The sequence below is a fragment of the Callospermophilus lateralis genome, chromosome 7 (genome assembly GCF_048772815.1).
Source record: "Callospermophilus lateralis isolate mCalLat2 chromosome 7, mCalLat2.hap1, whole genome shotgun sequence".
Classification (NCBI taxonomy): Eukaryota; Metazoa; Chordata; class Mammalia; order Rodentia; family Sciuridae; genus Callospermophilus; species Callospermophilus lateralis.
The window spans coordinates 90439789-90451916 of NC_135311.1; the positions used below are offsets into that span (position 1 = coordinate 90439789).

Sequence of the window (12128 nt, forward strand, 5' to 3'; positions counted from 1 at the left end):
AACAGTTTTATACTAAGTAATGTTAATAGCCCATTCTCTGAAATAGAAGCAAACCATCATTCCACCTCATAAATTATTACAAACTGTACTAACACAGAATGTGATAATATGGAAAATATAACATGTCCCTCCTATGCCTATGCCTTTTACCCCATGATAGATTATTTGAAAATATAGCTAAAGTTTCTGTGACTATAGGCAAATAATTGAAAATAACTGCCTTTCCATTTCAGAAATATATGAAGCTACTGAGTGATAAATTAATTGTCCCCTGCCCCCAAATATACAAATTTGTTTGGAGATGGATCTCTTGGTAGAGTGCTTGCCTAGCATGCATAAGGTCTTAGGGTTTAATCCTCGGTACTATCCACAACATGCATTTCATAAATCAACTGTTTCCCTTGATGTTCACCTAGGTTTTGATTCCAAGCAAATTATCCCTGTCTAATGCTATCTAAAGAAGACTTCTAAGTTTTTAATGTGCTTTTAATCAATTCTTGAAAGGTTTTGTGATAACCAATATACACCACTGCCACCAAGACCGATATTCTTCTCTGGCTCAAAATAATTAAATTGCTTAGGCACTATGGATTAAGTCAGCTCTAATCACTAAATGATCCAAAATGGTACCATCTAATAAGACTTGCCTAAATGGCAAGAGAACTTCATTATAAACTCTTAAATTTTTTTTTTTTTTTTTTGGTACCAGGGATTGAACCCAGAGGTGCTTTACCACTAAGCTACATTTCCAGCACTTTTTATTTTGAGCCAGGGTCTTGCTAGGTTGCTTAGGGCCTTGATAAATTGTTGAGGCTAGCCTTGAACTTTCAATCCTCCTGCCTCAGCCTCCTGAGTCACTGGAATTACCGGTACATACTATCATGCCAGCTTCAAACTAAAATTCTGAAACATAGTCATTATTACTATGAAAGTAAAAACAGTCATTTTTCCATACTATATATTCCAAATCCTTAAAAGTTGGCACTGTCATTTATCTAATGTTCTTTTTAACATGGAGTATAAGCAGATCATATTATAGAGCTTGCGAGATTGATTTATATAGTCATTCTTTTTTTTTTGGAGTGATCACTCTGCTATGTACCATGAATTACACTGGTGAATAAAACTGACAGGTCCCTTCTCCTCACTAAATTCGTGGAGGCTACAAATAATAAATTAAATAAAAATTTAAAAATTGAGTTAGGATTTTAAAAAAGCATTGAATAGGATACAACAGTGGTTAAAACCAACCAACCAAACAAAAAATTACACTAATTGAGGAATAGGAAAGACCATTCTGTAGGAGCAACAACAAATCCTTTGAAAATATGTACCAGAGTGTTTATTTGCTGAAAAAGTTTCAAAGCAGGGAGAAACTGGAAAACTAAGAACAAAGCAGCTAGTATGGTTATGAAATAGCAATAACAGGGGCAATGCAGTATATGGATGAGAAATATTATCAATCAGATAGCTTTGCACAAGGTTGAATTTTCTTTAGGAATAACAGGAAGTCAGGAGGTTGAAATAAACTCAATTACATTTTCAAAAGATCATCATGGCTGCTGGGAGGAATATAGTAGGAGCAAGACAGTAAAAGAGAAATGGGAAACCAGTTAAGAAGCTACAGTAATAATCTAGGATAGAAATGATTGCAACCTGGGAAGAGAGGGAACAAAAGAATCAGACAAGAAATATTTTTGTGGGTAGAAATGATACGCTTATTTAGACATTTGATATTGGGAGAGAAGGAAGCTAACTCCCTAGTTTCTGACTTAAACAAAAGGGTAAACAGTAATAGTACGTTTCAGAGATAGAGAAGTAGGGAAGGAACAGTCACAGAGAGAACAATCAACAGTTCTTGCTTGGATATTTAAAATTTAGAGATGTCTGTTGAAATATACAAGCAGACATGCCAAGTTGGATGAACAAATTGGAGATAGGGAATAATTTAATACTAGCCATGTAGAAAAACTGAGCATATACAAAAACAGGTTGATCAGATTTTCAAAATTTGTTGTGCACACAATTCAAACCTGCTTAATGACATTGAAGATCTGAATCCCATTCCCAGAGATCCTGATTTCGTATGCCTGGAGAGAGGCAGAGGAATCTGTTGTTTTAAAAATAAGTCTGTGGACCAGGGTTGTGGCTCAGTGGTAAAGTGCTTGCCTGGCATGTGTGAGGCACTAGGTTAGATCCTCAGCACCAAATAAATAAATACATAAATAGACAGATAGATAGATAAAATAAAGACATGCTGTTCATCTACAACTAAAAAATATTAAAAAAAATATAAGTCTATGACAACTCTGATGATGCAGCTGACCCTCATAACTACACTTTGAGGTGCATTTACCTAGTTAGAAACAGGAGGGAAAAAACACAAGTTCCAGAACTGAGAATCAAGAAATGCAAACATTTAAATCTCGGCTAAAGGAAGAAGAGTCTGCAAGACAGTGAATGGTGCGAGGGGGAGAGAATGGATAGAAAAAAGTAAAGTGGGGTATTCCAGAATTCAAGTAGAAGAAGGGAACAGTAAACTGCATTTATTAGCACTGAGAAAAAGTGAGGTAGACAGAGAAAAGTGAATATAATAAAAAATATAACAATTAATGTCAAGGGTCACCTTGATAGGAAGGGACAGAACAATCCAGAACACTTTATGCAGTAAATGGGAGATGATGATAATTCTTAAAATATTTTGGCTTTGAAGGGAAGTAAATAAAAAGTGTAGTAACTGGGGAAAAGTAGTAGGAATGTAAGAGGAAATTTAGAATTGTTTAACTTTATAGTCCATTTTGACCCAGCCCTGTGACACCTTACCAAATTCACTACTGAATTCTATTATTTCACATAATACAATTATTTTTTAAACACCATTTAATTTCAAACTTTAAATATTCCACCTATGATCAAATGATATTCCCCAAAACCAGAGCATCAAAATTTCAATGTTTTCTCTCTCCACAAAAAAGTTATAACTGCTTCATCCTCTAGCTCTTAATATTATTTACCCTTGCAAGATCCTCTATTTCAGAACTGAAGTTTGTTTCTCCTTCCATCATTTCTTCCTCTTCTAATGTTCGTTCATCATCAAAATCATGAACCAGCATGTCAGCTGATGGATCAAATTCATGGTCATCTGATGTTGCTGAACCTCCTGGTAAAGAATATTTTTAAAAATATGGTAAACCAAATTAGGTATATCTTATTAATTTAGTACATACATTATTGAAGCCACATATAAGTAAAAAAATTATCATAGAAAGTTATAACAGTAAATATTACTGCTTTTTAAAATTCCTGAACTTATTCATTATCTCACACACACACACACACACACACACACACACACACACACACCCAAAACTCTTCTAGGAGAGAGCTTTACTGTTGAGCTACATCCCCAGTCCTACATAAAACCCTCTTCTAAGGGTTTAGAGTTTGACCTGCTTTTACTCCTATAGGTTCAATTACAACTGCAAAATTGAGGGAGGGTAAATATTTATAGCTTTAAAAACTGTGCTGTAATCTTCTGATTGTGAAGCTTAAGTTGTAAAGAATAAATTGATCATATCAATTAAAAATGACTGAGTGTAGGAAAACTCACAATCTTAACCATTTAAATACTGTTTGATAGACTCAATGAGCAATGAGTAAGGATCCCTCTGGCCCCTGAGAAGAATATATAGTAATGTGAAATAAACAGTCATTTGAATATACTTATCTGCTGCATGAAGACCTTTGGTCAAGGACAGGCTGCATATACAATGGTGCCTATAGCATACAGTTTAGGTGTGTAGTAGACTATACCACCTAGGTTTATGTATACACACTCTTCAATGACACATTTAACTGGAATGTATCCCTATCATTGAATCACCTGGGACAATACAGTATAGTGAAAATACAGATGAACTCAAGTATTCTTCTATCAGCACTTCCTTGAGAACACATTCTAATATCTGAGTAGGTGACTTTAACTTACTAAGTTGATTTTGTTCTGAAATTCCTCAAAGACAGAGATAAAAGCAAAATTTATTAAAATTGCATACAAAAACTCTCTTTGAAACCATTAAATATAGTCTAGGGTAACTATTATGGAAGCCTGTCCATTTTTATATTGGTGATTAGGGAATTTTGCTAGACTCAATAGGGTCAATCTTTGTAATGGTAGATTGTAAAGGCTGGGGATTATAGTTTTCTATAAATTAATCGACAAATTTGACCATTGCCAAACCTGGACTTAAGTTTGAAAAAGCATTACTTAACATCAATTTAAACTGTTCGAAGTTATATTAACAGATGTACTAATCCTTTTTCACTCTAATAAGAGAAGTATTAAATAAAACAAAGAGACATTCAGGTTGACTTTTGAAAGCCAGACTACTAGGGATAAGAAAATACCAAAAGCTCAGAGCTCTTCAGTCACCTTCCAAATTTTTTAAAAATAAGAACCATTTTTTTTCTGCTTAGTATTGCCAGATAGTATGCTCAAGCACTTCACATACAGTACCTCACTAATCTTCAAACAATTTTATCAAGTAGGTATCATCACACCATTTAAAAGGAGTAAAAAAAAAAAGACTTTAGGTTTAGAGAGTTTAAGCAGCACCCCAGAATTCATAGAGACTGTAGGTGGCAAAGATGGAATCTGAATCCTGTGTCTAATTCCAATTCCTATGTTTTTACTGCACTCCATGCCTTATGTAAGTCCTTAAGTATCCTGCTTCAAAGAGTACTTAAGAACAGCCTATGTTTACTAAGATGAGTGAATCGTAAGCCAGGTCAGATAGCAAAGCACACTTTGAAGGCAGTGTGCTCAGAGGAGCATTTAAAAAAATGGTATTAATTATGAGTTACTAAACATATAACAGCCAAATCATATATAAGATTATATTAAAATGAATTATTAATGATTATCAGTTTTAGAATTACAAAAAACCTCGAAAAGCATACTATCTTAATTTCTACTGGAATTAAGAAAAACTTGGAATACATTTAGAAGGGCATCCTAACAGTGAGTGAGGGATTAGATACAACGGTTTCCATAGGAGCACAATTTAAGAATGATTAATTTAGATGTAGACTTTTGTCTTAATTGTTATCTCTTTTTTCCAAGTTTTCAAAGGAAACTTTCAGTTCACACAGGAATCTTCCAAGATACACAGCAATCAATAATTAAGTCTTTCTACAGATGATGCTCTACTTTTCTTCTCCTTTGTAGGCAGAAATACCCTTAAAAAAAACCCCAAACCTCATACCATTTCTTTGTACATTATCCTAATCATAACATAATTCTTAAATGCAGGTATTATCAAAAATAATCACACTAATTCCTAACTATACGTTACTCTCTCTTACAACTAAAAACAAACAAACCTCAAGCCATGAATACACAGTATCAAATCACAAGTACTATTTAACTTACCAGAAGTCCCTATTTTTTGTTATCATCTGTAAAGCCAAGTAAGACATTTCACTGCCTCACTACATTAAATAACAAAGTGTAGGTGAATTTCTCCTGTTTCATTCCAAATTCTCGCCCACATACACACTGCACTTTTTTCTGTTAACTTATTAACTTTCAATTTCTGTTGTTTTTCTAGCCTTAATCTGACTGTTTTATCTGACTTTTTACCTTGTTTTTTAGGTAACTAATCATCCTAACTAACTAATCATCCTATTCCTTTCTGTCAATTGCTAGGTCCATCATTAGGCTGTTTACAGGACTGGGGGTGAGGATCGGGGAGGATATCACAATAATAAATTCTTAGGAGTAGGGAGTCTAGTGTGTTGTATACATAAAAATTTGCTTCAGTGTTAAGGCAAATATCACAGCTTTATCACAAAATGCCATCTTACTGCATTAAAGGTAGTTTATGCCTTTTCAAAGATTCTAATGGCTACTAGTGTCATAGGTAAAGCTTTTCATTGTACCTCCACTTTGGTTTACAGGTTACATTGGCTGAAGTCTTAAACAAACCACTTAGTGTGATCATGTGATTATAATTATTAACATTGATTCCAAAGTACACATGCTATAAAGGGCACAGTCTTTTGCCACGGACCTTTTTTTTTTTTTTAACATGGGGCTTCTAATTCTTGATTTTCTCCATTAACTTTTGTTAATTCTCTACTAGCATTACTTACAACAAACATTATTTTTTGCAGAAAACTGATATTAAAAAACATTGTCTAAATATTTTCCTCAGTCTGAAAACAATCTAAAAAATAAAATAATCTACATGTATAAGTATTCAACAAGTAGCAAAGGTGATTAAACATATTTGTGTTCTTTAATCTCCATTATTCTTTCTGTTTTGCCCAGGCTGATGCAAACTGAGTTTAGTTTTGGAGAAGTTATTTTTATATATTTATGCACTTGCTGCTTAATGCCTCAAAACTGTTTAAAAAAAATCTAAACAGTCTAAATATTAATGAATACTAGAGCCTATTTTTTGCAATGAAAATGATCAGTTTGAAAAAAATCCTGGAAACAATTCTACTTTCTAAAAAAGATATGATGATATAATACTTATGTGAGGTCAGATTACTTCCAATTTCAACCCATCCAGAACATATCTATAAACCAGAAAGCTAAAAATATCCTTGATTTTCAGAAACGTCACAAAGCATGTTAGAAAAAGTAAAATGCTTTCAGTTGAAATAAAGACAAAATCAACTGTAAACTGAGCACTCTAGTTATTTACAAGGGTTCCGGAAGTAATCTAGTCCAACCCTACCGTATATAATGATTTTCATTCATGAAAAGGAACCTGGACCATTATTTTAAGCATTTCTGAAAAAAAGCTTTCTTCCTAAAACTAAAGACACAGAAAGGTGATTGCTACAATAATATGCAATAATGTGGAATGTATCTCATATCTAAATATTCAATATATGTGAGATGTGTTTTAAATAAAACATTACCAGGCCTCAGAAGGCTCCCTTTCACACTCTTCTATATAGGGATGCTCCTTAATCCAAATAACCCATGACTTGGTAAAGTCCCTGGACACTAAGGCAAAAAGACTAGTACCCGACTCTTTCCTTCCTGCTCCTGAACTTCAATATGAATGCTGTACCCAGAAGTACCAAAGATCCTGAGATCATGAGAACCCTAAATCTTAAATTTAGATTTTATATAAAATATTCTAATTTCTAAACACCACTACAGTGACCAAACAAAAAAATCTGTGACCCTAATTGATCACAAGTTTACACCTTTAAGATAGGAATGAAAGAACTGTATCTGAGGGAAAATAAAAAATTCTAGATGAAAGGTCAGAGAATAAAACTTGATCCTACTCAAATTTAAGAATTGCTTCCTTAACTTATAATACTATTTAATTCTTGAATCTTTTTTTACTTTATTTTCCTGCCCCAATAAATATATTAATAAGTTTTTTTTCTCAAATGAAACATTCTGAATGTCCTACACAAATAAATGTCTAACCTAATTGATTCCCTTTCAAAGCATACACTTTGCATATGCTTCAATTCAAATAACAATTTGAAATCATAATAAATACATACAGCAATTCATTAATGAAAAAGAGGAAAGGAGGGGGAGGGAGGAAGAGGACCCAAAAATAGTCATGAGGACAAACCCACAGCAGCCTCACCTGTACTTTCATGGGCAGTCAAACATTTCATCCATTTCTTTTTCCCCAGAGAAAAGAAGCATTCAGAAAAAAAGCAAGTCAGATGACAGTCTAACTCCTCTAGCCTTTATACAACTAATAGGACAAATGTTAGGCAATAATAAATAAAAAAAAAATATATAGAAAATACTTACCTGGACTTGAAGACTCAACAGATGGCTGAAGAGGGGGAGAAAAAAAGACAAATTAGCATTTTTGTATAGCACATCTTCCCAAACAATATAGGAAGCATCTGATGACAAACATCACACCAAAAACTATGGTAAGCTTTAATGTCTGAATTGTTTTAAAATAAACTAAAACCTTCAACATAACCCTTTACTTTCTATTATATTTAAGCTTAGAGAAAAATCTAGACTACTACTGAATCTAGAAAAAAGACAACAATATGAAATTCATTCAGATTTTAAAAGCAAAAGTGGGCCTCATAACATGTGGATTAAGAGGCATGATTTTAGATCTTGGAATTTTCTGAAACACATTTTGTCTTTCCAATAAAGAAAAAACTACGCACAAAGTCTGCTATCAAACTGGTCTATGGCTTTAAAAAAAATGAATTGTGAAAATGGAGGCAGAAACAACTTAAAGGCATCATTATAAATAAAAATTATGTTGTAAGAAAGAAAAAGGAAAGAATTAAAAATGTTATGTGACGTATAGACTAAATTTAACAAAAAATAATTATTTCTTAAAAGTTATCACAGAATTAGTAACCATTCAAACTAAAGACTAGAAAGGGTAGGTTATCTGAGGGGAGACTGCAGGATTTCCAATTATAATGTTTCCTCTACTGTATCATTCTCTCTCTCATAAATTTAACCATAAGCAACTGGAAAACATGAAGATGAAAATTTGTAGGAACTTATTTTAGTAATGTCACCACATGTCAGTAAGTATGTGGTTGTGTTTTACCTCAATTGTTAATTTACAACTATAAACAAGTATTATCTACATATCCCTACAAGACAAATTCAGTAAAAAATGTTTAAATGACATAAATTTATAAATAAAACTTTGCCAATTCATTCAGATGTACCTATTTCACATCCATTAGAAGACAGACAGGGAGGAAGGCCAAAAGCACTAGCAATAGAATGATAGGGATATTGCAGTATTCTTCGCTTCTGCTAAGTAATGGGACAGAGAGAGGCAAGAAGAAAAAGAAATTAGGAAAATGATGCTTAATTTTTCAAAAGCTAGGGTCAAAGACAAATTCCTATAAAATGTTTTAAGTTCCATTTTAAAAATTGTATACAGTGTACTATTTTAAGTATGGCATTCTAAATTTCATGGTGACTTGGGTTCTTGGGGCACACTTTTTCAAAGGTCCTATTTTTTCCCCTATCAATTCTTGGAATGGTTCTTTCTTATAGGAGTATCTAAGAAAAAATAACAATATCTAGTATTTTATTTCCAATGCCACAAAACTACAATTATTTAAAAGTTACTTTGCTGGAATAGTCAATATAATGCTTTTTTCCTCCAATTAATTACTCCTGAAGAGTGGGGATGACATGAAGAGAGTAATGTAACTACAAAAAGGGTTTCTAGCTTGCTTAACATCTTTTGGGGCATAGCTACGACTTGAAATGGTTTTAACCATTACAATTATTACACAGCAAACTAATATTTTAAAATATTAATTCACTCATGTTTCATGCAATTAAATTTTATTTTCCAAGTATAAACCCAATCTCCATACAAGGCTACAGCAACATTATTGACCACCTTCATCAGATTGTTCACTATCACAGGGAGTAGTCTTATAATGTTGGTTTTCTTTTCTTTTTTAGTACTGGGTATTGAACTCAGGGGTACTTAACAACTGAACCACATCCCAGACCATTTTTTTGTATTTTATTCAGAGACAGGATCTCACTGAGTTGTGTAGGGTCTGGCTAAGTTGCTGAGACTGGCTTTTGAACTTGTGATCCTCATGCTTCAGCCTCCCAGCCACTGGGATTATAAGGAGTGTACCATCACACCTGCAATGCTGGTTTTCTTTTTAGAGAACTTTTAGAACAAAATTTATATGACATAAACAAGAAAAATATGCATTACTTATGAATTAGAAACTTAAGAGAAATAGTTCTTAGGCAAATATTTAGTTTTAATTTACACTCCAATAATTATCTCATTTGACAGTCTTATGATAAAAAAGGCTTTCTGATTAAAAACAAATTACTAAAATTGAAGGGTATGTTTTTACTACCTAGAATAATTCTAGGGACGCTGAATTGCAAATGGTATCTACAAGAGGCCTCACCAACCCTAAATGATCATTATTTTATTGGTCAATAGTTACCACTTTAAAGTTCTGAAAAGGTTCCAAATATTTTCCATTTTTTCAGATACCAAATATTTAGAGAACTGGTAGCATTTGTAAGTATAGCCCACATAGAGCAAAGCACACAAAGTTCAAAGATTACATCAATGATCACATTACGTCAGAGGTACTGCAATGTGTCAAGCATTGATTAGCACGGAAGAGCAAAAGGCAGAATGGTTTGCCCATATTTAGTATCCATATACGTTTTAGTATTTTACATCCCAAATAAAATTTTATTGTGTCAGTTTAGGAGACAGGAATGAGATTAGTTTCTTGCAAGTTAACTATATCCAATTAAATAAAAAATGAGCTTCTAAAACTAGCATCTGAAAACAGTTCATATTGTGAACATTACATTGTTCAACTGACAAAATGATTATCTTTCAAGATAAAATGTGAGCTTATAATATAAGAAGTTTCAGGGTGGAATGAGGGCAATTTTTATTTAGCTATGAAAAAACATAGAACTAATTTATATTTACATAATGCTACACATTTTCAAAGGCATAGTTTCTTGATCATAACCGTAAATCTAACATTACCTTATTTTATAGATTAGCAAACCCAGGGATATAAAATGAGATAAAGGTTCCACTGTGGTAATGAAGTCAGACATGAAGCCTATAACCTCTGACACCTCAGAGTTCTTTTTATACCTTCCAGAGAAAGAACCCCATAATTTTTTGCTAACTTTTTTCTCTTTCCCCTTACTTTCTATTTCCTTCTAAAATGGTTTTTATCAGTTCAAAGCACGTTTAAAATGTGAACAGAGTTGACATCTGTCTTACCAGACTGTAACCTATGTCTTTTTAGGAAATGATATCTCTATCTAACAATACCCTCCAAGAAAACTTGCACAATTTACAATTACTACAGCAAATTAGAAAGGGGTAAGAGAGGGGAAAATTAAAACAAACAAAAAATTAAATATAAACAAGTGCTTATAGAAACACTTGGTTTCAGAAAAAGATCAAAATATGAGTGTAAGCTGGAAAATTTTTAATTTGTGGTTTAAGAATGTTTAAAATGCACTTAGACCTTACTGGTAGAAAGGAGTTAGCTCAACAATTTTTGACATCATTTTGCCAACATGAACTTCCCCTTGTGATATACCTAAAACAGTACACTCAGATATATGTATACCATTCATTACCACAATGTTGTTCTAAGCAAAAAGTTGGGGGAAAACCCAAAATCCATTTTAACTTTTTAACTAGTTCAAAATAATATATAGCTCCTTCAAACAATGGGACACCATAAATTCATTAAAAAGGATGAGACAGATATGTTTGTGTTGAAAGAGAAAAAAATGCTAAGAAAATTAAGATTTAAAAAATGTAGAATGTGCAACAAACTGGGCTAGAATATGTATAAATTTTTTTTCCTCAAAAAGATACATAAAAATTTGTTCATAATAGCTTTTTCTAGGGGATGAATTAGGGAGAAGAGGCTTTTTTCAGTTTACATTTTTCTGTTCTCTTGGAATTTTCCAATCTCTTTTGTTGAATTATAAACTATTTTCATTTTCTTCTCTTTTCAATTTTTAAGAAAACCTAGTACTTGGTACTATTTTTTTTCAAAGTTATAATTTTGAAAATTTTTTGGTGCATATATACTTGTTTTATCAGAGATGGGAAACAACACTGGAAAGACAAACCTAAAAGTAATTAGTATGCTAACTCAAATGAAAAAAGTGCTCTATTAACTTTTGTTATCCTTGCCAGTATATTTAAGATTTAGTTGATAAAGTTACTAACAGTTATAACAAATACTCAATGCCTCCTAATTATTCAAATATTTCTTTTCACTCTTCTAGAACATGGTGGAAAATGGTGGGAAGTGTTTCATGCAACAGAAAACTGAAATCTGGAGATAAAAGATTGATTCTAGAAAAAGGCTAGACTATTTACATTTTTACAAAAAAAAAAAATTAAGGTAGTGTAGTCAGGAAGTATTCCTAGGCTCTTTTATTTCAGCCAATCAAAAGCTTATTTTCCATGCAAATAAGTGAACAAAACTTCCCCCCCCTCAAACCAATTCAATCACCATTTCTTTAAGTGTAGCCAACATCTCCTTAAGTTATAGAGGCTAAATCAGATTCTCAAAGCAATTAAGGACAGAGGTCAGGAAGG

General features: G+C 32.6%; 1 protein-coding gene across 2 annotated transcripts in view; it reads right to left on the minus strand.

Annotated features, from left to right (window-relative positions):
- Mier1 (MIER1 transcriptional regulator) overlaps window positions 1-12128 on the minus strand; it is a 58258-nt gene that overhangs the window by 36113 nt on the left and 10017 nt on the right. The window contains exons 4-6 of one of the 2 annotated variants that reach the window (XM_076863746.1): window positions 7802-7826; window positions 7629-7665; window positions 3015-3160 (exon numbers count right to left, since the gene is read on the minus strand). In XM_076863746.1, coding sequence (XP_076719861.1) covers window positions 3015-3160; window positions 7629-7665; window positions 7802-7826 — 208 coding nt within the window. The remainder of the gene's footprint in view (window positions 1-3014; window positions 3161-7628; window positions 7666-7801; window positions 7827-12128) is intronic. The other variant, XR_013092000.1, reaches the window with a different exon arrangement.